General features: G+C 36.7%; 1 protein-coding gene across 1 annotated transcript; it reads left to right on the top strand.

Annotated features, from left to right (window-relative positions):
- Positions 1 to 64: 64 nt before the first annotated feature.
- Positions 65 to 25,762, top strand: LOC143391923 (steroid transmembrane transporter SLC22A24-like). The gene is made up of 10 exons (XM_076844715.2): positions 65 to 466; positions 1,342 to 1,445; positions 5,773 to 5,927; positions 6,029 to 6,197; positions 8,652 to 8,775; positions 19,744 to 19,859; positions 22,265 to 22,479; positions 24,044 to 24,152; positions 24,604 to 24,807; positions 25,702 to 25,762. Exons 1-10 carry the CDS (start codon positions 65 to 67, stop codon positions 25,760 to 25,762), a joined length of 1,659 nt encoding a protein of 552 aa, XP_076700830.2.
- Positions 25,763 to 26,184: the final 422 nt, after the last annotated feature.

Here is a 26,184-nt window from a genome sequence, read left to right as displayed (position 1 = left end):
ATTTTCTCCTTCTGAACTTACCTCCATAAAGTGATTCCTTTAGGTGATCCCCTGTTCAGCCTCAATGTCCTTTGATGAGCTCCTGGATCAAGCCGGAGGCCTGGGGAGATTCCAAATCTTTCAGCTAGTTCTCTTTTGCATCACCAACTTCCTAACATCCTCTCATATTGTACTGGAGAACTTCACTGCAGCAACTCCTGATCATCGCTGCTGGGTCCAGATTCTGGACAATGACACTGTCTCTGGTAATGACACTGGGACCCTCAGCCAAGATGCCCTCCTGAGGATCTCCGTTCCACTGGACTCAAACCTGAAACCAGAGAAATGCCGTCGCTTCATCCGTCCCCAGTGGCAGCTCCTTCACCTGAATGAAACTGTCACCAACACAGCTGAGCCAGACACGGAGCCCTGTGTGGATGGCTGGGTGTATGACAGAAGCTACTTCCCCTCCACTATCATAACTGAGGTAAGAAGCCTCATCCCAATATACTGTTTGTATGATCAAAGAGTTGGGAGGTAATGCCAAGAAGGGACTTGCTTTATACATTTAGTCCCCAGATGTGTGCTGTAATTAAAACTTTCTTCCTTCCTTCTGCAGGTAGCAGTTGCTTATCCACACCACAATGCTGTTGAGAATGTACAGTACTGGAGTTAATGAACTGAATAGACAAAACATATACCTGTAATTATCCTTTAATCTAGTGAGAAAGATCTATAATTTTAAAATTGATCAAATGTTACACTTAGTCAGTGATTCTCAATATTTATTGAAAAACTGGTACTGAGAGCAAGCAAATCAGAATCTCTGGTCATAGGATCCAAGCATTAGTGGGTTTTTTTTGTTGTTCTTTAAATGATTCAATGTGTGGCCAAGGATGAGAGATATTGTAGTAGTTGAAGTATGGACTGCTAAGAAAAGTCAAAGGCAAGGTCCTTAGACCACTTATGTGATGAGAAAAATAAATTAAGGCTTTAAAATTTTTGGTAACTGAAATTTCTTAAAAATGTGTTTTTATATGTTTTAAATTGTAGTAGCCAGAAAATGTGTATAAGTTAGTGGAATAAAGGGAGTTGGTGGCCTGAAGGTAAAAATGAATAAAGACATGTAGAAAAAAGGTACAGAATATTGGAAGGTTATGAGGCAAGAGAGAGGCAAGTGCACTTGAAGGGCTGAAATAAGTGGAGGAAGGGCAACCAGGGGAGAGTGACTGTAGGTGAAGCTGGAGATCGGGCAGGATCCACACAGCAGAGGATCACATACATCATATCTGGGAATTTGTGCTCCTTTTAAAGGCTTAAAACCTTCTCAAACTCCACTGTGCTTTTTTGATTCTCTTCCAGTGGGACCTGGTTTGTGAATTCCAGTCATTAAAACCAATGGTTCAAACTCTGTTTATGACTGGGTCACTGTTGGGAAGTCTGATATATAGCCTTCTTTCAGACAGGTGAGTGTCACCCACTTTCTTTTAGACTGTTGGTCAGATTAAGTTTTCAGTAAGTATTTATTCCTTTATTTAAGAAATCTTGCTGAACTCTGTGTGTTTTGCACTGAAGTGTATACTGGTATCACTTTCTGACTCTAGGAAACTACAATAAAATATTAACACTTAATACATAAACTGGAATTTACAATTTTTTTGTGAAAAACTCATTGTGCTGCATTAAAGAGGACAGAAGAGGGTATATCCATCATATCAGTTTCAGGAAGTAATTTGCAGAGCAAATCGAGGATGTGTGTGTAAGAGTTCAACAAAGGGAGAGGAAGGAGTCTTGAGGGAGAAGGCATTTGCATGTTTAAAAATTAGTTCCTGGCCTTGGTGATATTCTGAACCACCTGGACCCTGTAAGATAAATGAGCATAGATACTTTTAAACTGGTCATAAGTTCACACATGCAGTGTAGGCATACGTACAGAGGGTAATCGTCACTATAAAATCTGAGGATTGAGTAGCACTGTGGGCCTGATGGGATGGTAAGTCACTGGACCTGTAACCTGGATACTGATCCTTGTGAAATGACTTTAATAGGTAACATTTGTAACCAGAAAAAGTAATTATTAAGAAGTTAGGAGGATGAAACTTGGAGGTGAGAAACTTGTGGCTTCTAGCACCCTGGCAGAGCTAGAAAAGGCAGTCGGCTGTGACCCTCATCCAAGCATGTCTCCCACAAGAACACTGGTGGGGGTGAAGATGCTCAAAGCCACCTAGTAATCTCAGTTTAAAATTGTGACTTTGAGCATACCACATTTAATTGTTACCTGTATGAATTTCTGTGTCAGAGAGTTCATTTCCCCCTGGTTTTCAGGCCTCTGTACTACCAATTTGTACTAGAGAATGAATTAAAAAACAGTTAAGTGAAAAATATGAATAAGTAAGTTTTCTTTGAGCATACATTCAGATTATTATCCCTAAACAGTAGAATAAAAAATGTGGTATACTCATATAAATTCTACTGACGAGGAAGAACAAACTTCTACCACATGCAATAACATAGGGGAAACATTACATGGCACAGAACTACATAACACATGATTCCAAGTTTTATAAAGATCAATGCAGATAGAATAATATATAGTGGTAAAGTTTATGATATTAGTTATTTTTGGTCGGAATAGTGTCCAGGAGAGAATCTGAGAGAGCTTCTTCATGAGAGTGATGTTTTATTGATTTAGGACTGGTTAAATGGGTACATTGGTTCTGTGAAAATAATTAAACTTGTAAACGTTTGATAGCTACACTTTTGTGTGTTATGTAAATCTCAAAAAATGCTTAATAAGAGATCTAACACCGGTGGCATGGGACTATTGGACTAGGAGTATAATTTGATAGAAGGCAACAGTAGCAAACAAGAGACCAGTTGTAAGAGGATTGTTCCATACTCATGAAGAGATTTGTAAGATGGCCCTAACAGATCTAATGTAGGAAATAATGGAAGACAATAAAGAAACTTGCTATATTAATTAGTTTAGTTCACAAATTTAAAAAGTGCATAAATTTGATATTTTTGTATACATATAGTGTATGTATTCAAGACACGTTTACAAACCTTAAACATTTTAAAAATGTTATAAACACATCATAATTGTACTATGAAGTACTATGTGATATTTCATTTTATGTATACCTTATATACTGATAAAATCCAGGTAATGAACATTTTCGTCTCCTTATGATTATTTTGGTTTGCAGTGTTCAAACTCCTCTCTTCTAGTAATTCATAAAATATACTATAGGTTATTGTGAACTATAGTCACCTGCTTTGCTGTAGAACATTGGAATTTATTACTGCCATCCATTTGTGCTTTGGTGCCATTATCCAACTTCCTTCTCCTCCCCCTCACCTCCCCCTGCTTCTAGTAGTCAGATGTTATGAAGTTCAACCCCCCTATCAAATGAAGGGACCTCTGCATTTTTGACAAATAACCACCCAGTTTCTTAGAACCCTTTAGAGAATTTGTAGCTCACATTTGCAGCTAGCATTTGACTGTTGTTGATAACACATTCTATCCATACACTATGTTGACCTGTGTCTTCTCAGGCTTAAAATTGTTCTTCCCCAGGTAAAACCCAGTGGTATTCTATCACACATAGAACAAAACCCTGAGTTTCCTCTCAAGTCTTGCCAGTCTGAGATCTGGCCTCTGCCTCCCTTCCTCATCTTGCCTACCCCCTTCTCCATTCTCTGACAGTCTTCAGAACATCTAGCTGGATTCTGCCACATGGCATTTATATTTGCTGTTCTTTCTGCCTAGAATGCTTTTCCTGTACACTGTTCAGCCCAACTTCTGGGTACTCAGATTCAAATGTTACTTCCTGAAAACTCATTTTCCTGACTCCCTATTTAGTGATGCCTCCACCCAAGTTACTCTCATTGCACTTCCCAGCCTTTGAATTTAATGGGAATTTTATAACTTTGCCTTTTAAATGCCTTATTTCTCCACTGAGTGGTAACAAGGACCATCTGTCAGTCTATTGAAGTAGCCCAGAGGAAAGATGATAGGGGTGTAAGTTAAGGGGACAGTATGGAGGAAGAGTGTGGCAGAGGGAAGCAGCTCACATGGTGACCAGGAAGCAGAGAGAGACTGCTGTCACAAGATGCAAATATATACATCATAGCTGCATCCCCAATGAACCACTTCCTTCAGCCACACCCCACCTGCCTCCATTTACCACTCAGTTAATCCCACCACTGTGGGGAGCCACTCTAAATGACCCATGCCTTCCAGTCCTCAGGCAAGAGGCTCTGACTGATCACTACATTTCGTGGTGACTTGGGTGTTGTCCCAGCTCAGGAAGTCAAAAGCATGTCTCCAGATGTAGGTGTCACCCCTGGGGTTGAATTACACTCACCTGTCCCTTGTAACCCTGCTCCTTCTGGCCCTTTTTGGATAGAACTTTCTAAGAACTTTCTAAGTGTCCCCCCAATAAAAGCCCACTTCCGAATGTGCTTGCTCTCTCTGTCAATCTAGAAATTCACCCTGAGCGGCCCTACATTGGGCGCCACTTGCTGCCCCCGACCTGTGTGGGTAGCTGAACTTATGGTCATTTGTGTGAATTTCCAGGACAACAAATAAAACACACACACACACACTTTACCTTTAAACAATCTTTAGGACAGCTTCTCTGTTCTTACTTCAGGCTCCCCAAATGGGAGAGCAAGAGAAAGTCACAAGAGGCTGGAGAGAGGGAGCGAGCACGTTTGGAAGTAGGCTTTTATTGGAGGGGACCCTTGTTCTTAGAAAGTTCTATCCAAAAAAGGCCAGAAGGAGCAGGGTTACAAGGGACAGGTGAGTGTAATTCAACCCCAGGGGTGACACCTACATCTGAAGACAAGCCTTCAACTTCCTGAGCTGGGACAATGCCCAAGTCACAATGAAATGTAGTGATCAGTCAGAGCCTCCTGCTTCAGGACTCGAAGGCGTGAGTCCTTCAGAGTGGCTCCCCACACACCATGGATTAACTCACTGATTAGTTTAATTAGGTCATTTCTCCTCCAGACCTTCTTGCATTGTCTCCCATGTGAGCTTTTGGAAGACACCACATCTAAACCATAAAAATTAACATTTCTGAAAACTTTGTATCAGCTCATAGAACTTTGTCCAAGTTAACTCCAGAATGAGACCCTTCCCTGGAGCTCCATGACACAAATATTTCCCTGTTCTTTTTGTGTGATGTGTCCTTCTGTTTCTTATTCTCTGTCTCTCCTCTGTGGACCTCCTATCAGTTCCTGTGCTAAAGGGAACGGTTGTCAGGTCGTCTTCTGAAACACATTTCCCGAGGCCTTTGAACACTGACATGGCCCAGAGTAGTGGTTATGGCATCTATCTGCAACTTTGATGTATTGTCTTCCCACTCTTCCTTTCAAATCCTTCAGCATTTACCTAGGGATCACACAGACCCAAGTATGGATCTCTTGATTTCACTCCTCAGCACTCTGAACATGACACACACATCCACTTTTCCTAAATGAATGTTTTAAAACAAACATTTGTTATGACCTCCCCTTTTCCTCTTCTTGATATGGTTCCACATGGCATCAAGGTCCTCTTATGTCATGTGCTTTTCTGTGCATTCTGGCACCACTCTCAGATTAGCAGGGATGCTTACGTCTGTGATTTTCGTTATTGACTAGTATTATGATTCTGCTAGCCCACAAGTACAGTGTCCTACTTGTTAAACATTTTACCCTGAATCTCAAGTTATTTTATCTTCTCTTGTTTTCCACATATTATTTTTGCTCTGAAATAAGCTAACCTGTTCCGATCTTTCTTAGGTTTGGGCGGAAGGTGGTCTACCTGTGGTGCATACTCCAGCTGGGCATCGTTGACACAGCAGCAGCCTTCGCCCCCACCTTCCTCATTTACTGCATATTACGCTTCTGTGCTGGGTTGTGTGTTATGACTATTATGATAAATTCTTTTTGTCTCAGTAAGTCAAAAATTTTTGAGTCTTTCATTTTCTCCATGCCTGAATTGACTGTGAAATTACCCTTTGCCTGGAATGACAATTACGTACATATTTTCTTCCAGTGTCAGAATGGACAATGTCCCAAAGGAAGTCTGTGGGAATAGTCCTGATATTGTCTTCCTACAGTATTGGGCAGATGTTCCTTGGAGGACTGGCTTTTGCCATTCGAAAGTGGTACACACTTCAACTGGCTGTGTCTGTTCCCTTGCTTGTCCTCTTCTTCCCCTCCAGGTATGAACAATCTCCATATTCTTTACAAGACAGGCCAAGGTGATAACAGAAGAGCTATGTCACTGGGTATCTGTATGGTCCCAATACTGGTCCTAACTCATGTCCCCATTAACATTCTTTGTGCCATCCAAGGTGCGAGAGAGGAAATAGAATGGGAATTTGAGTGGAGTTGGCACTATGCAGTCACCATTTTTGTATAATAGGCAGAAAATTGTCATGAAATAATTGTAAGAGAAAAAAATAAAAAATTTTATTATACTTTTATGAGGGCGGTATAATAATACTTAATAGTGGATTTCATTGTGACATACTCATAAATGCACATAATATAATTTCCTATATCTCATTTTCCCTTACCTCCATTTTCCCTGCCCTCTCACTCCCTCTGAATGTCTTCCTCTACTCTTATGGTTTCTCTTCTACGTGTTTATTTTCTTAATTGGTGCACTATGATCATATATAAGTGTGGCGCTCATTGTGATTTGTTTATACATGCACGTAGCACAGTTTGGTTAATTTCAATGCCCAGCACCTTTCTTTTGCATCCTTTCCTCCCTCATCCTTGCCTGCCTTCCTCTGCTATATTGTTCTCCCTTCTATTTTCATGAGCTCCTTTTATTTTATTCTTTCTTATCTCTACCTTCCAAATATGAAAGAAAACTTTTAATCTTTGACTTTCTGAGTCTGGCTTATTTCACTTAGCATTATGCTTTTCAGTTCCATCCATTTTCCAGAAAATAACATAATTTTATTCTTCTTTATGGCTGAATAAAACTTTATGTGTGTATATACCATATTTTCTTTATGTGTTCATCTATTGATGGACACCTGGTTTTATAACTTGGCTATTGTGAATTTCACACTTATAAACATTGATATTAATGCATCAGTATAGTATGCTAATTTTTTTTGATAAATTCTGAAGACTGGAATTGTTGTGTTGGGACATTTAGGTCTTCCGTTTATATTGAGTTAATTTTTTGTGTATGACATTAGGCAAGAATCCATCTTCATTTTTCTTCATGTGGATATCAAGTTTTCCTAGCCTCATTTTTCAAAAAGACTGTCATTCCCTCTCCCCCCCATGGAATTGTCTTTGCATTCTTGTAAAAAATCATTTGACCATACACGTGAAGATTTATTTTGAGGATCTCTACCCTATTCTATCCTGTATGTATATATGCCTGCACCATATTGGTTTTTTTTTTGTTTATTTGTTTGTTTTGGTACCAGGGATTAAACTCAGGGGCACTTGACCACTGATCCATATTCCCAGCCCTATTTATTTTGATACAGGGTCTCACTGAGTTGCTTAGTGCCCTGCCCTTGCTGTGGCTGGCTTTAAATTCATGATCCTCTTGCCTTAGCCTTCTGAGCGGCTGGGATTACAGGCATGCAGCACCGCATCCAGCTTGTTGTAATTATTGTTGCTTTGTAGTAACAAATATGTTTGTTTTGTAGTACATTTTGAAATCAGAAAGTATGTGTTCTCCAATGCTGTTCTGTTTCAAGAATATTTTGTCTATTCAGAGTTCTTTGAGATTTCATATAAATTTTAGAGTGTATTTTCTATGAAAGTCTTCATTGGAGTTATGATAGGGATTGCATTGAATCTGTAGATAACTTTTAGTAGTATTGCTATCATTGATTTCAATCCATGAACATGGGATATATATTCCATTGGTTTAAAATTTTTTTTCTTTCAGCCATTTTTTTTGCAGTTTTTATTTTATAAGTTCTTGGTTAATTTTTAAGAATTCATTCTGATTGTTGATAATGTAAATGGAATTATTTTGTAATTTTCTCTTCAGGTTGTTTATTATTATTGCATATAAATATAATTGACCTTCTATGTTGATTTTGTATTGTGCTATTTTGCTGCATTTCCTATACATTAGCTAAAACATCTTTTTTTTTTCTGGAATCTTCAGGATTTTCATATAGAAAACCATATCATCTGCAAACAGATAATTTTACTTCCTTCTTTTTTTATAGATACCTTTTATTTATTTTCTTTGCCTCATTAATCTGTCTATAACTTTCAGTACTATGTTGAAAATAAGTGGTGAAAGTGGGCATGCTTGCCTTATTTCTCATCTCAGAGAAAAAGTTTTTAGTCTTTTACCATTGAGTATTATGTTCATTGAATTGTACCCTATGAAAATATTATGATATGTAAATTATATATCAAAACAAAAAAATTGGAAGGCAAATGGATGATTTATGCCATTTGATCCTTGTTTACTGATGCCTATAATTATTTTCACACATTAATGGCCAGATATGTCCCTCATCTTAGTGAAAGATCAGTCCAGTGGAAGAAGAAGATTTGGTTATAAATTACACTTCCATAATGAGAAAGTATGTATAAATGGAAAGGTAAAGGAATCTCAAGGTTGTGTGGAAATTAAGTAGTTGAATATTTACTGTACCTTTCTTATCTTCTTTAATCAGGAAGCTGGTGGAGTCCTTCCGGTGGCTGATTGTCACAAATCAGCTAGAAAAGGGTGTAAAGGAACTTAGAAGAGTTGCACACATAAATGGAAAAAAGAATATTGAAGAGATCCTGACCATAGAGGTGATCTGGAAGGGGAAACTGGTTGCTGGGATGAAATGACATGGCCTTATAATCATACTAGGCTGTGTCTCTCTGTCCTTGGGTGGGAGGGCTCTCTCTCACCCAGTGAGGAGGTCCATGGAACAGGGTAGAGGAGAGTGTGGCTGTGGAATTGCTAACCAAGACCTCTGGAGACCAAGCAGGAAGCAGGTCTGATTTTATTGTGTAGTTACCATGTATATATACTCAGGCAGTAGCTAAGCAGATTACAGGCAGCCCCCAACGCAATGTCTGCTAACTGCCCTTGCAGTGACCAATTGAGGAGTGGGCCATGGAGCAAGCACAGGGACTGCAACCCATGGCCTCAAGCTCAGGGCTGTGCCACGGGGTAAACGGGTTGCTGTTCACACTTAGCATGTGGGGAGTGGCCTGCCACTCAGATGTCCTTAATGTATGCCATGTATGCAGTATTCCATATACTTGTCCCCGCATCTGGGGCGACTAAAGGGCCGGAATGGGAATTCTGTGTGTGAGCTCTTACATCTCTGTCCTTTTTCTCCATGGATTCATTGTAGAGAAGAGGCACTGAAAAAATTGTATCTTTGTTTTTATTAAATATTTGGACTTAGATGTTGCAATTTACTGATGGAAGTACACTAATTGTATAGTAATTCATTTATCTCTATTTAAATAAATCACAGTCCCTTTTAAGGAAAATCAGAAAGCCAATAAGACAAAGAGTAATTGAGCATGCAAAAGATAGCACTAAAATTATCATTCTAATTCCATCCATTTATTTAACAATTCAACAAATATTTATTGTGCAACAAATGTCATATACTCTTCTACACAATATAGACATGTCAGTAAAATTCTGTTGACATTTAATATTGTTCTCATTAAAGAGTACTGAGGTTGCACCTCTGTGAAAAATCTTTGGAAAAAATCTTTTTCCCCCCCTGAAGTTTTCCTCCTGATGGGAGACAGATCCTGATGTGGCTCATTCAAGAATACTCTCATTAACACATTTTAAAATACTTATGCATCTACTGTGTGCCAGCATGTTGATATATAATAATAAACAAAGTCACATGAAAAGAATTTTTGAGAGAACACAGAGGAAGTGTTCACCTTAGCTTAAATGGGCCAAAAAGTATTCGGGGTTAACTGATAGAAAGGAAGCTAAAATGCATTTCAAGCATCACGCAAACTGCTTGGTGGAGGGAAAACTGATAGACTCCCCTACATTAAATCTGAAACAGAGCAAATGCCCTGCAGAAGAAAATTTTTATAAAGAAAAACAAAGGATAGATTCTCTGGCTACAAAATTATTCTATCCTTCTGACCCACTAAATAAATTGACACACGCTCAATTTCCCCCAAAGTCTTATTTCATTATAGCATGTGCTTGAAGTCCAGAATATATTTTTTTAATGGCTGGCAATTGAACCAAGGACTTCACACTTGATAGGAGAGCACTCTACCACTGAGATCCACCCTGGCCCCCAGAACCTGAACACTTAAATGAGGTCCACGTGTGGTTGAGACTACTTACCTATTGTGTTCTAATCATAGAACTTGTACTTGTAAATCTATGAAACCCAGGAGACCAAACGCTGTCCCAAACTTTTCCAACGTGTACTGATGATAAAAGCATAGAGTAACTTCTGTAGACATCCCTGTTCCAAAAGGGGATTTGAGACACAACAGAGTTTATAGCAATTATGAAATCAAGGTAGGCAAAGTTTAGAAATTCTGAAAGTACATCTCAAGGCTTGGAAAATTGAAGAAACATGGCTCTCACAACCTCTTGTCCCTTGGCTCCAACCTCTGAATTTCTTTCCTCTTATATTTTCATTTAAAGGGTGTTGCAAGCTAGCTTATCAGTGATAGCATTTTTGGGAGTCTTTCTAATTTGATACTATTTCTGTTCTATCAGTCAAGTTGTCAATGTTTTTTTCTGACAAATATTTCACAAAATCATTGTGGATCTCCTATAAATTTCATTGGAGTTTACAAAAAAATTGTAACACTTCAACAAACATCTTTGACATAAGCCTTTCTCTGCTTTGGGTTCCTGAAATGGCTGAGAGAAAATACATCTAAGTATCTCAGAAGTTCTATTGTTTGTTTAAGATCTGATCCCCCTGAGATCTTGAGAAACATTGTACAGGAGGTGATGTACATGCTAATTACCCAATTTGTCCATGTATACAAAACATACATTGTACTCCATAAATATGTACCATTAATATGCCAATTAAAGTTATAATTAATTATTAAGAAATATTGTTCTTTCACATGCTGGATCTTATCTGTAAATTAGGACTTATTTCTAGCTATGTTTTCCTGACAAGGTTCCAAATGGTAGTCTCATTTGCCAAATGGGAAGGCTGGAAAATCCTAGTACCTTTTATTTAGTTTTACTTCAACTTACCTTGCTCTTCTTGCTTTTATTATTAGTAAGAAATCAGAAGATTTCTACACACTGCCCAACCTCTATATCCATTCCAAAAATTCAAATCATTTTTTTTTACAGTGGCATTTCAATCCTAGTACCAACATGAAATGAGTTCTCTGTTGTTATGGAGTAAATTATCCCTAAAAATATAGTGTCTTAACAGCAACCTGGGCAGTGATTACCTAGGTCTTGTGGTTAACAGTCTCTCATAGATTGTGATCAGGACATTTATTGGGAGTATAATATCACCTAAAGTCTCCCTGGAGGAAAATTTCACTTTCAAGACCAGTAACATGATTTGGGGAAGGATTAAGTTGCTCTCAGACTCTTGGAATAAGGACTTCACTCCCTGTCATATTGGTCTCACCGAAATACTAGCATTTAATTTAAATGTAGAGCTGGATAGGGGATCTAGCAAGGTAGAAGTCACAATTTTTCATTATCTACCCTTGGAAGTAGTAATCCATTACTTTTGGTGTATTCTGTTTACTGGTAGCAAGTCATTATCTGCAATCCACAGTCAAGAAAAGGGGATTACAGAACCATGAAAACCAAGAGGTGGGGATCAGTGAGGGCTACCTTTCTTTTTTCCATGTTTTTATTGGTGAATTATAGTTGTACATAATGATGAGGCTCATATGGGCACAAAATATAACAATATAATTTAGTCCATATCATTCCCCAGTATTTCCTCTTTTCCTAGCCTCCTACTCTCTCCCTTCTAATCTACTGATCTCCCTTTGATTTTTAGGAGGTATGCCCCCACCTTTGTTTTCCTTCTTTCTCTTTAGCTTCCACATATAAGGGAAAACATACAACCCTTAACCTCTGAGTTTGACTTATTTTATCTTACATAATTGTCTCTAGTTCCATCCATTTTCCTGCAAATGACAAAATTTCATTCTTATTTATGATGAAATAATACTCCATTGTGCATATAGACCATATTTTCTTTATCCATTCATCTGTTGATAGACACCTAGGCTGGTCCTATTGTTTGGTTATTGTGAATTGTGCTGGCATAAATATGGCTAAGCATGTATCACTATAGTATGATGACTAATTCTTTAGGCTAAATTCTAAGGAATGGTATAGCCGGGGCATGTGATGATTCCATTCCTAGTCTTTTGACGAACCTCCATACTGATTTCCATAATGGTTGTACTAATTTTTAGTTCCACCAACCACACTCTCTCCACCATATGTTATTGTTTGTATTTTTGATGGCTGCCATTGTAACAAGGGTGAGATGACATCTCAGTGTACCTTTCATTTGCATTTCCCTAATTTTTAAAAATGTTGACTATTTTTCAGTTACTTGTTCATTTGAATATTTTGAGAAGTATCTCTCTTCAGTTCATTTGCCTACTTATCAATTAGCTTATTATTATTATTATTATTATTATTATTATTATTATTATGTGTATAGTTATTTATGTATTTTGGGAATTAACTCTGTGTCAGAAGAGTAGCTGACAAAGATTCTCTCCCATTCATTTCACATTTTAATTATTATTTTCTTTGCTGTGCAGAAGTGTTTTAAATTTTGGCCATCCCATTTATTAATTCTGGGCATTATCTCCTGACCTTTGGGTGTCCTATTGAGAGTCAGTGACAATGTTGAAGTGTTGACCCTGTTTTCTTCTAGGAGTTGCATAATTTATGGTATAATTCCAAAGGTTTTTGAACAATTTTTAGTTGACTTTTATGCAGAATTCTCATAAGGGTTTAGTTTCATGCTTCTACACTTGGATAACCAGTTTTCCCAGCACCATTGGTTAAAAAGGGTATCTTTTCTCCAATGCATGTTTTTGGTACTTTTGTAAAGGATTAGACGACTGTAGATGTTTTGATTTATCTTTGTGTCTTCTATTCTGTACCATTGGTTCATGTGTCTGTTTTTATGCCAGTACAAATTATTGTTACCATAGCTCTGTAGTATAATTTGAAGACAGGCTTTGTGATGCCCCAGCATTGCCTTTTTTGGCTTAGAATTACGTTGGCTATTCTGGATCTTTTGTTATTCCAAATGAATTTAGGGACTGTTTTTTTCCAGTTCTGTGAAGAGTGTCATTGGCATTTTGATAAAGATTGCATTGAATTTATATAGTGCTATTTTTAGTATGGGTATTTCAAGAATATTAATTCTGCCTATCCATCAACATGGAAGTCTTTCCATTTTCTTGTGTCTTTTTAAATTTCATTCTTCAATATCCTATAGTTTTCATTGTAAAGATCTTTCATATCTTTGGTGAGATTTATTCCTAAGTTGGATTTATTTTGGTTTTGATTTTGTTTTATGTATGTGGGGTTTGTTTGTTTGTTGTTTGCTTTTTGAAGCTATGGTGAATTGAATTGTTTTCCTCATTTTGTTCTCAGAAGGTTTATTATTGGTGTAAAACTATTTATTTTGTATGTTGACTTCATAACCTACTACTGTGCTGAATTTGTTTATTAGTTATCAAAGTCTTCTGATGAAAGTTTTGGCTCTTCTAAATTTAGGATTGTATCGCCTCTAAACAGTGATAATTTTACTTCTTTTTCTTATTTTTATTTTTTCTCTCATGTAATTTCTCTGATTAGAATTTCTAATATATATTGTGTAGAAGTTGTGGGAGTATAAATCCTTGTCTTGTTTCAGATTTTAAAGAAAAGCTTTCAATTTTCCCTCATTCTTCATGATATGGCATAGGGTTTGTGATGTATAGTATTTACAATATTGAGGTAAGTTCCATCTATCCTCATTTTCTTCCTTTTTTTGTCAAAAATAGATGCTGAATTCTGCTGAATTATTTCTCTGCATCTATTGAGGTGACTATGTGATTTTTGTCCTTAATTTTATTTATGTGGGAAATAACATGTGTTGATTTGTATATGTTAAGGTATCCTTGCAAGATTGGCATAAAAATCAACTTGGTCATGATTTACAATCTTCTTAATATATCATTGAATATGCTTTGCCAATATTTTATTAAGAATTTTTGCATCTTAGTTCATCGGGGGAGTTGGTCTGTAGTTTTTTTTTTCCTTGATGTGTCCTTATCTGGTTGTAGTATGAGAATGATAGTGGCTTTATAGGATAAATTTGGAAGTGTTCCATCCCTTTCTATTTCATGGAACAATTTGAGGAGATTAACATTAGTTATTCTTTAAAATCCTGGTAGAATTCAGATGAGAGTCCATCTGGTCCTAGGTTTTTCTTTGCTTGAAAACGTTTTATTACTGCTTCTGTGTCATTGATAGTTATCATTCTGTTTAGGTTCTTGTTCAAAGCTGTGAACAATTATTTACCTATGAAAAACAAACTTCCCCTTTATTCAAGTTTATACTCTGACCATCTTGATCTTTTTTCTTTTTCTTTTATTGGTTCTGTTTTAGTTATGCATGACAGTAGAATTACTTTGGTATATTTATACAAGCATGGTTTATATCTTATTCTAATTAGGATCTCAGTCTTGTGGATGTACACAATTATGAGATTCACTGTGTTGTATTCATATATGTACACAGAAAAGTAATGTCAGATTTATTCCACTGTCTTTCCTATTCCTATTCCCCTCCCATCCCTTCATTCCCCTCCCATCCCTTCATTCCCCTTTGTCTAACCTACTGAACTTCTATTCTTCCCCTCTTCCTATTTTATTTTGTGTTAACATCCATGTAACAGAGAAAATATATGACCTTTTGTTTTTTTGGGATTGGCTTATTTTACTTAACATGATAATCTCCACATCCATCAATTTTCTGGCAATATCATAAAGTCATTCTTTTTATGGCAGATTTATATTCCACTGGGTATAGTATATATGCCACAATTTCTTTATCCATTCATCTGTTGATAGGCATCTAGTTTCATTCCATAGTTCTGCTATTGTAAATTGTGCTGCTATAAAATTTGATGTGGCTGCATCACTATAGTATGCTGATTTTAAATCCGTTGGATATATACTGAGGAGTGGAATAACTGGTGTTTCCATTCCAATTTTTTTGAGGAGTCTCCATAATGCTTTCCAGAGTGGTTGTACAAATTTGCAGTCCCACCAGCAATGTATGAATGTTTCCCTTTCCCTCCATCCTCACTAACATTTATTCTTACTTGTATTCTTAATAATTGCCATTCTGAATGAAATGAGATAAAATCCCAGTGTAGCTTTAATGTGCATTTATTTGATTGCTAGAGATTTTGAATATTTTTTAAAAATAAATTTGTTGACCATTTGGGTTAGTTTTATATCCTGGAAATTAATGTCCTATCTGAAGCACGGGTGGCAAAAATTTACTCCCATTCTCGAGGTTCTCTCTTCACACGCTTGATTGTTTCCTTTGCTATAAATAAGCTTTTTAGTTTGGTACCATCCCATTTGTTGATTTTTAAATTTTACTTCTTGTGCTTTAGGAATTTTGATAAGGAAGTCTGTTCCTAAGCCAGCAAGGAGTGTTGTGCCTACATTTTTTTTGAGGGGGGAGGGTCAGGTGCAGTGTTTCTGGTCTGATACCTAGCTGATCACCCTTGATCTTAGAATCTTTCTTTTCCATAGGCAGAGTTAATATTGATAAAAGTCACCCCATGACCCAACATGATCTACACATTCAATACGATACCCATCAACACATCAATAACACTCTTTACAGATCTAGAAAAGAATAAGGAGTCCTAGAATTCATATGGAAAGACAGAAGACCCATAATAGCCAAAACAATTTTGAACAAAGAAAATAGCACCGGAGGTATCACAATATCTGATTTATACTACAGAATTGTAGTAAGAAAAATGGCATGGTACTGGAAAAAAACCAGATGTATATAACAATGGAATAGTACAGAAGACCCAGCAAGAAACCCATCCATTAATTCATTTTATCCTTGACAAAGACACCAAAACATGTTGGAGAAAAGACAGCTTCTTTAGTAAGTGGTGTTGGGAAAACTGGATGTTCATATATAAAAGACTGAAACTAGATATATCTCATCCTTCACAAAAATCAATTCAAAAATGGACAAAAGACCTAAGAATAAGGTAAAAAAATTGCAAACTGGTAGAAGAAAATATAGGGGCAACACTCCAAAATATACGTGCAGCCAATGACTTCATTAATAAGACTTCTATAGCTCAGAAAATAATATCAGAAATCATTGAATGGAATAGCATCAAATTAAAAAGTTCCTGCACAGCAAAGAAATAATAGTGTGAAAAGAGAGCCTATGGAATAGGAGAAAATCTTTTCCAGCTACTTTTCTGATAGATAATTAATATCAAGAACTCAACACCAAAAAGCAAATTGCCTATCAATAAATAAACTGAAGCAAATAAACTGAAGGAATTTCTTAGAAAAAGTACAAATGGTCAACAAACATGAAAAAATGTTCAATATCTTTAGCCACTAAGAAAATGCATATTGAAACTATATTGAGATTTTATCTCTCTACAGTTAGAACAGCAGTCATTAAGAATACAAATCCCAATAAATTCTGGTGCGGATGCTGTGGCATTGAAACTCTGATACACTGTAGGAATGTAAATTAGCACAGAAACTATGGAAATCAGAATAGAAATTCATCAAAACTAGAAATAGAACCATCATATGACCAGCTATAAGAATGAGTAGCTCAGTATTTATTCAAAATAAATAATATCAGCATTCTCTAGTGATACATTCACACAAATGTCTATGGAAACACAAGTCATGAGTCAAGTTATGGAGCATGTATTCATCAACAGATAAATGGTTAAAGACACTGCTATATTTATACACAACAAGGTTGTATTCAGCCATAAAGAAGAATGAAATTTTGTCATTTGTCAAAAAATAGTTGGAATGTGAGATCATTTTGTTAAGAAAAATAATTCAGACTCATAAATTCAAGGTATATGTCTCCTCTCATATGTGGCAGCTGGAGAGAAAAAGGGGAAAAAGGAGAATCTCATGAAAATTGAATGGAGACTGTTAGAGTAAAGAAGAGGATCACAGGGAGGAAAAAGAGGTGTGACTTGGAAATAAAAATAATTAAGCTATAAAGTTATATGCATGTAGGAATATGCCACAGTGAAACCTACTATTCTGTATGATTGCTATTAGCACCAAAAAAATTTTAAATTAAAAAATTATTCCCCATGTGTGCTCTCAAGCTGATGGTTTTAGCTTGCTACTTGAGCACTTTGAGGGTCTCCTTATACACTGCTCTTTATATACATCTTCTGGTTTTCACATTCCACTTTATATTGGTAGTCAATCACCACCAGTCTTCCATTGTCTTTCTTAAATGCATTCATAGCACTTTACAAGAGCTATTGAATTCTCAAGTGTGAACAATTATTCCTTTTCTTGAAACTTTTGAAATCTTGGGGTCATATGCATACTGGTGCACTCTGTTCCACCACCAACCATCCCAGTTTACCACCATTGAAAATTTTAATACCTAAATTACAACTGTATGAACCAGCTAACACCATTATGTTGTATTTATTGGATGATCTAGCTCTAGATTCTCATTATAGCATCAATTTATTGGACTACTACCAGACAATTACAAGTATTGTAAATCTGGTTTCCTAGGAACTGGGAAATCTGAGATTTGTGTGCAGGAAGTTTATTGAGGTGTTCTTTCAGGACATTATCTGTGAAGAGAAGAAATGGAATTAGGCAGAAATAAAAGTCAGAGTATAATGCAGTTGTAATAGAGGACCCAGGAGATCTTGTAATAAACACTGGAACTAGGATCGCCTACGAAAATTTCTCTGCCTTGAAGCAAGGAGCATAATATTGATATGCTTGAATTTTTCAGTTATTGGATAAGGACAAAGATATGGCATTGGGTGAGGAGGTTTTGTTTATCCAAGGGCAATTCTCAGTGGGGGCCACAACAACCAGCATCAACACTCCCAGAAGCTGGAGAAGTGAATGAGAAATGTGAGTAAAAAAGATACAACAGCATCCACTAACCAGAGATTAGCAAACTATGTCCAGGCTAACACCTGTTTTTGTAAATGAAATAGTATTGGAATGTAGCCAAACCCACTTGATCGTGTATTATTAATGACTGTTTTTTGCTACAGCATCATAATTAAGCAGTTGCAATAAGAACCAGTGCTTATATGGCCTAGAGCTCAGGGGTAAAAATTGTCTGTGGTATCCTGTGCTAAGTCACTATAGTTTTTTTTGTTGTTGTTGTTGTTGTTGTTGTGATTGTGGGGGGTTGGTGTTTTGTTTGTTTGCTTGTTTTTTTTTGTTTGTTTGCTTTGGGGCATTTGGGGGAGTTGATTTGTTTGGTCCTATGGATCAAATTTAGGGCACTTAACAACTGAGCCACATCCCAGGCCCTTTTTATATTTTATTTTAAGACAGGATCTAGTTAAGTTACCAGGGCCTCACTAAATTGCTCAGGCTGGCATTGAACTTGCGATTCTCTTGCCTCAGCCTCTTGAGCTTCTGGGATTACAGGCATGTGCCACTGTGCACAGCTCACTGTAGTTTTATTATCAGAAATAAATTATTACTATTTGAAAATTATTAAGTGCCTTCTTTTGTGCTGAATACATTTGATATTTACATGTGTGACATTGAGTGATGTTTAGATAACCCCTGTAAGAGAACAAGAGGCTACTGTCACCTTTAATTGATGCATAATAAATCTACACATTTGGGGATATTTTGTGATATTCTGATACATGGATATATTATGTAATGTTCACCTTGGAGTAAGCATATCTATCATCTCAAACATTTATTGTTTGTAGTGAGAACATTTGAAATTCTTTATTCTAGCTTTTATTGAAATACAGAATATGTTATCATTATCAATAGACACTCTGTTGTACAACAGAAGACCAGAAGTTATTTCTCCTATGTAATTGTACCTAGATACCTGTTGACCAAACTTCCCCAAAATATTAAGTAACATAGAAGTGTCAAGCCTAAAAGTTCTAACCCTGACACCAAATGTTTTTGCAACTATTATATTTCACTTGGAATTTCACCAAATTTCATCTGCTGTAACATCTGGCCTGGGTGCAAATCATACTCCATCGACAGATTCCCTACTTTTTACACTATTGTAACTCTGTACACTCCAATCATGAGTGCAGTCAGCATGACTATAATACTTAGAAAAAGTTTACTTGGAACCAAATCATAAAGTGGACCTAGCTTTTATAAAATTCATTGATTTACAGAGGTAAACTCTAATTCTAACAATGAGGGAACAAATCTCATTTCCAGTGGACAGGAAAGAAATTTCAAACCCTTACACAAGTACCTTTTCATTGTTTTTGATGTACAGTGCAAATCTTTTGTTAATGCTTTTTACCTCTCATAAGCTCAGTTTTTAAACTGGCTTTATTCCTAGATAGTTTTCATTTCTCCCCACATTTCTTGTAACTCTCCCTACAAGAGAGATCACTTAACATCCATATTCCCCATGAGGCAGAGGTTTCAAAGATAGTAAACTTACTTATCTCATCCTCTAGTACTTACCACTATACCTGCCCATTACTGACATATTATAAATGCCTGTTGTTTTTGTTGTTTCAGTATGTGAAATCCACCATACAGAAGGAGTTAGATGCAGTCCAGACCAAACCATCAATTTTTCAATTGTTCCATGCACCCAAAGTGATTATGAGAACCTGCTGCTTGAGCTTTTCCAGGTAAGTACCATCTGGTGTTTAGTAACTTCAAAATGTTTAAGATGCAACCACATTCCTCCTTTCAAAACTTATTAGCCATGAGGAACAAATATAGTAGAGTAGAGAAAGGTTTCACTTTCTAGTTTCTCTGCGGCTTTGAATTGAATCAATGGGAATACTGTGTCTCAGTGAGGTAGATGTTTAAGGGAACTCACTATAATTCAATACTAGACAGTCAGAGACTCAGAGAGGCCCAGAAATACTATTATTTCAAATGAAGGACATGAAAGTGTACTTCAGTGCCAAGCCAGTGGTGGCTACTGCTCTGGATCACCACAGAGGGGTGATAAAGAAAGAAAAAGCAGAAAAAAGTGGCATGGAGACACCAATAGAATAGAAAGGAAGCCTGAACTTAACTTACTCTGGATCTACAGTTGGAGTTGGTTATTGAAAGTGCTCCATGTTTCTCAAGTTGGGAGAAGAGAGCCAAAGTGGGATGCCAACTCGTGGAAGTCACACTAGATGTGGGGAACCACTTTGCTACAGGAACCAATAGAAAACCAAAAGATTGGCACAGCATCCTGGCTGGCATCTACCATATGGCTAGGATGCATACCATTGAAACAGGCATACAGAAGATTTCAACCAGGAGAATTCAGTTCAGATAAAGAGGGGAGTGCAAGTTACTTTCCCATAGAGTCTGGTGACTCATTTAATCAGCCAAAGATATTTAGGAAGCCAAACAGGCAGGCATGATTACATTCAAGGATTGAGTCTTGGAAGGCCATAGTCTTGGGTGGTGGAGTGTTCTGCGACCTGCTGTGCCACTTCCACCCAGGGAACTTGGTTACCCTATGAGTGAAATTATCAAGAAGTGTCTGGGATTGGTACAACCAGAATAGATTACCATCTACTTCACCCTATGGGTTTCTTTTACTAATATCTCCAGAATATGACAAAGTTCCAATTATGGATAGATCCCAACTGTGGGAACTTTCCATTTAGATCTTTGAATCATCCCTGCCCTAAGCGTGCATTGACCTAGTCTTTCTAGACAATATTCCAACAGATGGTATTTCTCTTTCCATATTACCTTGTACTAATGAACAGAAAACCTAAGTCATTTCAATAAGCTTTGATTCAGGCTACTCCATATTTGGTTCTAGGTCTAGCAATTGAGACAAAAGGAGGAAGACTTAATAATCCCCAATCTTTGCTATAAGATATACATACCCTGGGAAGAAATGAAAGGAAGGGAAGTCTAACATATGTAGTAAATACCCATCCTTGTTCAGTTTCAACCACTGCAATGAAGACAATTCTTTCATTCATTGTTAACAATTTTTTTGTTCTTCCAATTGTATTTGCAGTTTTGTTTATATGTATGCATATGTGTATATGAATGGATGTATGTATATAAATCTTACTTTTTTATATTTTATCAGATTTTTATTTTATGATTTTGTTTTTTAGGGTTAGTGATTTTTTTTTGCTATTGCTACTCTCTCTCTTATATTCTCCCTCTAATACTAAAATTCTTCTGGGCTCTCCATCCCCTGTGCTGTGTCTTCCTCTCTGTCCCTAACTCTTTCCACTTTATTTTATTTAAAAAATTTTTTCTCCTTCTTTTTGGGATTCAATTTATACATTTCTTCTGCTTTATTTCTCTCCTTTAAAATATTTTATCTTTCTTTTCCTTTTTTTCCCATTTTTTCTCTTAATGGACTGATTTTTTTCTACTCTTTTAAAACCATCTTATATAATTTATGCCCCAACTATTCATATTGTTACAGTTATTAGTATTGTGGAAATCATAGTTGACACCTATTGCTTACTTTAGCGCTTATCTTATCAGATATAAAAATGAATAGATATGTTATGGCACAACTTCATCTGACTAGGTCATTACACTCTTAAAACCAGGAAACACATATCAAACTCTTCTCCCTAGTTCTCTGCACTCTTACTTACCAGTATTAAGATGAAAAAGAACTCCACACCAAGGATCAAAGAAGAGAGACTCACTGTTGCAAAGAATAAACTTCCCTAATTTCCAGTGTCTAACTCTATCTGTGTTCATTCCTTTATGCCTTCCAATTGAACAATGTGCTCAGATTTCAAATTACCTTTTTATGCATAGGGTTATGCAGTTAAAGCTTTAAATTTTACTGGAAAATGTATGTATCTGCTATATATTCTTTTGTGGCTTAGTAAAAATTATAGCAATAAAGAGCCCATGGTAATTTTATGGTAATTTAAGATCACTGCCTTAAAAACATTTTTTATATTATTCCATTCCATAATTATCATTGACCACATGCCATCTTGGGCCAATATAATCACCATGTAGGAGTCTCCTTCAAAATCTTAGGGAATGTTCCTTAGGCTCTAAATGTTATTAGATGTCTCTTCTCCTTTCACTTCAGATTTTCAAGTGCTGTATCCTTTTATGGCCTCGTACTCAACCTGCAGCACCTGGGGAGCAATATCTTCCTGTTCCAGGTTCTCTTTGGAGCCATCATGTTCACAGCCAGATTTGTTTCCCTTTGGACTCTGAATTACATAGGTCGTCGGACAAACCAGACACTGTTCTCTTTCCTGGCAGGAGTCTCCATTCTGGTCAACACATTTTTGCCCCAAGGTGAGAGAGACCAAGGTTTGGGGAAAGAAAGTGTTTTCCTCATTCCTTAGGAATTACATCATCTTAACCTGCCTGATGCCAGAAGAATGTCATTAAAAGCCAAGGATTCTTTGCAGTTAATATGAAAATTTGAAATGGATTATGGCAAGCTCTTGGCAGGACTTAGGCTCCAACTGTGCCTATGTTCTTAAGGTATGGTTCAAACACAAAGCTGCCCTGACCACATCCAAGATGAACCTGAACAGCAGTTCCAATGGTACAAACAGGGTCTTTAGAAGAGGAGCTAATCATGTGCCTCTGGCCTTGCAATTGCATCTCCAAGTGGGGCATGTGATACTCTCCCTGGGACTCTTCCTGATTTTTAAGGCCTCCCTAACTCAATACATTTTTAGGGAAGGATTCTTGAATTCAGTGACAGGCAGAAAGCAAGAGCACAGCAGGAGTAAGGGGATAATTTAATCTTAATATGTCTTCTAATCTGTTTCATAATTTGTACTTAGAGAAGAAATGAATGATAATTTCTACTTTTATGTTATGATTATAATGTACCAACTAAAAACAATATACAAATAAAAGGAAGACCAGTAGAATAGAGGAAGGGGATCAGGGAGATGGAAGAGGAGAGTGAAAGGGGAAGTACTAGGGGTTGAAATGGAACAAATTATGTCATATGCACTTATGAATGTATCAAAATGAACGCCACTATTATGTATAGCAATAATGCACTAGGAAAAACACTAGAAATAGATTAAGAATTTAACCCAACCTATTTTACTAACTTACCCAAATGATCTCATTAATGATTGTGGGAATTTCAGGGGTCACCATGCTCCACCATGTTCCCAGAGCAGGAACATATTTTGTAGGATTTCAGACTGGAAGTCTCCATTCTTCTCCCCAACAGAAGTTTCCTGACTTAAAGGAGAACAATCTATATTCTTTTAAAGTCCTATTTTGATTACGAATTTAAAATAATCTGTTTAACCTTTCTGAATTCAGTAATTCAAAATATGTGATTAATTCCCAGTATGACATTATTCATGTCTGAATAGGATTCCTAATGCTAGGCTTTAAATTCTGAATTATTACCTAGAACTTGCCTCTCTACACATTGTCCAATCCCTTTGTCACTATGTGGAGGAGGACCTGTCCCACATCACACATTGTTCCCATACTCTTAGTTCTAAGCTGTTCAAGACACGGGTCATAAACTCCTCATATTTTTTTTTTGTTCACATATAGTTCTAGGCCCTCCAGAAAATGCCATGAAAAAATTGATAGAGTTAATAAAACAATATTTCCTGATTTCTCTATTTCCACCATTATGAGCAATACTCAAATGTGCAGAGAAAATTGAAGCAAGAGATTTAGATCCTTTGGTTCAGTGTTTCAGCCCAGCATTCAGCAGCTCATCAACCTCTCCATCATCTCTGAGGGGTTGCATTTTGTCTGTCATTTGTTTCTCACCTGCAAACCCTACAACAGAATCTCTGCACAATTAGTTAGGGATAGACAGATTTCTTCAGCCAAGATTTTTTTATTCTCCCTGATCTCTTCTCTCCAGAAATGCAGACTCTGCGTGTGGTTTTAGCAACTTTGGGAATTGGATCTGTTTCTGCTGCCAGCACTGGTTCTGCTCTCCACCAAATTGAGCTCCTCCCCACTGTATTCAGGTACAAGAGCTAAACGACCTTCTGTCTGCTTTCCAAACAGACTTTCTGAACTGATTGACACTTACTGCAGGGAGAAAACTGAGACTGTTTAGGTGTTCATTCCTTTATGCCTTCCAACTTGTAAAACAAATTTTAAAAGCAAACTAATAATCCACAATTATTTAAAACAGACTTTATGCCTGGCAATGTGCCAAGTCCTTTACTGCAGATTTTCACTTAATCTTAAGAGCCACCCTAGGATTGGTGCTGTGGATATTCTAATTTTAATAATGATGAAACTGATTAATTAGAAATCAATAGAGGCCAATGTCACAATTAAAAGCTGATTCAAAGTCCATGTGTTTAATAACTCTGCTGTATTGTCTCCCAAAATGAAATGGAGTTGACAAATGTAAACATATATATACAGATTTGTATAAGATTTTCTTTGTGTTGTTATTTTCATCCTAAGGTCAACACTGGGAGGCATCACTACAGTATTCCACAGAACAGGGGCAATACTGGCTCCTCTCCTGATGACCTTACTGGGGTATTCTCTCCGTCTGCCCTGGATCATCTATGGAGTCATCACCCTCCTTGCTGTCCTTGTTATCTTGCCCCTTCCAGAAACCAGGAATCAGCCTCTTGTTAACACCCTCCAGGATGTGGAAAATAAGTAAGCAGCTGCCCTGGTCGTCACCTGAGTAGGAAGTGGCTATGTTCTATAGCTCTGTGATGAGGAAGCTAATGACCATTTGCAGCCATCTGTCCTTCACATAGGCTCAGATCTTAACTACTTCTGTTTGACCCATGTCTTTTATTCAGGAGCAGCTCTCCTCTACCCACAAAGCTGTATCACTCCTCTTGAGACTAGATTACACAGACCATCTTGCACCAGTCCTTTAGCAGCAAAAAGGTCAAATTAGTCCTACTGTGAATGGCACACACTCTCCACTCTTATGGGAAGCATACTCCCGACTTTTTCTCATAAATATGTTAACACTCAAATACTTAATTCTTATACTTGTGGTATTATCAGGCATCAGTCCCATGAGTGCTTGTTATATTATTGGGAGGAAATAAACTTGCGTCAAAGATACAAACTTGATTACTGCTTCAGTCCGGAAGGATTGTGGGACTAAAACAGAAAAATCTTACTTACAATGATGGCTATATATCTAAAGGACGTGGATCCTATAAGATCTAATCCAATTTAATGCCATGTATAGTGGAAATTTTGAGAGAGAGAAATTTAAGAAATGGGATGTTAGAATTTGAAATGAAGAAAAATGAGAAAATGCGGTTAGAATTTTTTAATTTTCGTTTGATTTTTCCCCCAGAAAATGTCATTGACCAAATGTCTAAAAGCAACAAGGGTAAGAATAGCAATACTCAACACTGTCTTCCCAAGCATTCTCAGATATCAAGACCTTTCCCAGCACAATGGTGTCTAGGGAGTGTTGGATTAGAATGATATCAAGTAGAACTTGTTACAATGTTTATCATCTAGCATGCAGAGTATGTGCACTTATTCTACATCTTTGCTTCTTTTTTTATTTCTTCTTCCCAGCACAAAATATTCAAGAAAAGCAAAGCAGGAAGATACTTCCACAAAAGTAACACAGTTTTAATGACTTCCCAAGAGTTGATCCAAAGAAGAACAAAATAAGGGAGAAAAAGTCAAGATTGTTCCATATGCCTATAAAACTAGTCATAAATATAGTGGACAAATGGATGCCACATAAAATCACTAAATATACAATTTTTTCAAAATAAATAATGAGTTTATGTAATTTCACCAAAAAATTGTTGGTTTGAAGGAAGACATTGCAAAACAAGTTTGAAGTTTATCTTGAAATTAATAATAGAAAAAGAAGCCTTGTTTCTATGACCCAGCAATCCCATTACTTGATATATTTCCAAAAGAGAGTTTTTATGCCAAAGATATACCTGCACTTCCATGTTTATTGTAGCACACCTCAGAGTCCTTCAAAGGATGAATAGTTAAAAAAAAGTGTTTTATATTACATGAAATGGAACACTACTCAACCAC

This window comes from Callospermophilus lateralis, chromosome 2, assembly GCF_048772815.1.
Source record: "Callospermophilus lateralis isolate mCalLat2 chromosome 2, mCalLat2.hap1, whole genome shotgun sequence".
Taxonomy (NCBI): Eukaryota; Metazoa; Chordata; class Mammalia; order Rodentia; family Sciuridae; genus Callospermophilus; species Callospermophilus lateralis.
This window is presented reverse-complemented; position numbering and strand designations above follow the sequence as displayed.

Coding starts and splice junctions, on each gene's coding strand:
- LOC143391923 (XM_076844715.2), top strand. CDS start 65: ATGTCCTTTGATGAGCTCCTGGATCAAGCCGGAGGCCTGGGGAGATTC. Junction 1,446..5,772: donor TATAGCCTTCTTTCAGACAG/GTGAGTGTCACC, acceptor GATCTTTCTTAG/GTTTGGGCGGAAGGTGGTCT. Junction 6,198..8,651: donor GTCCTCTTCTTCCCCTCCAG/GTATGAACAATC, acceptor TTCTTTAATCAG/GAAGCTGGTGGAGTCCTTCC.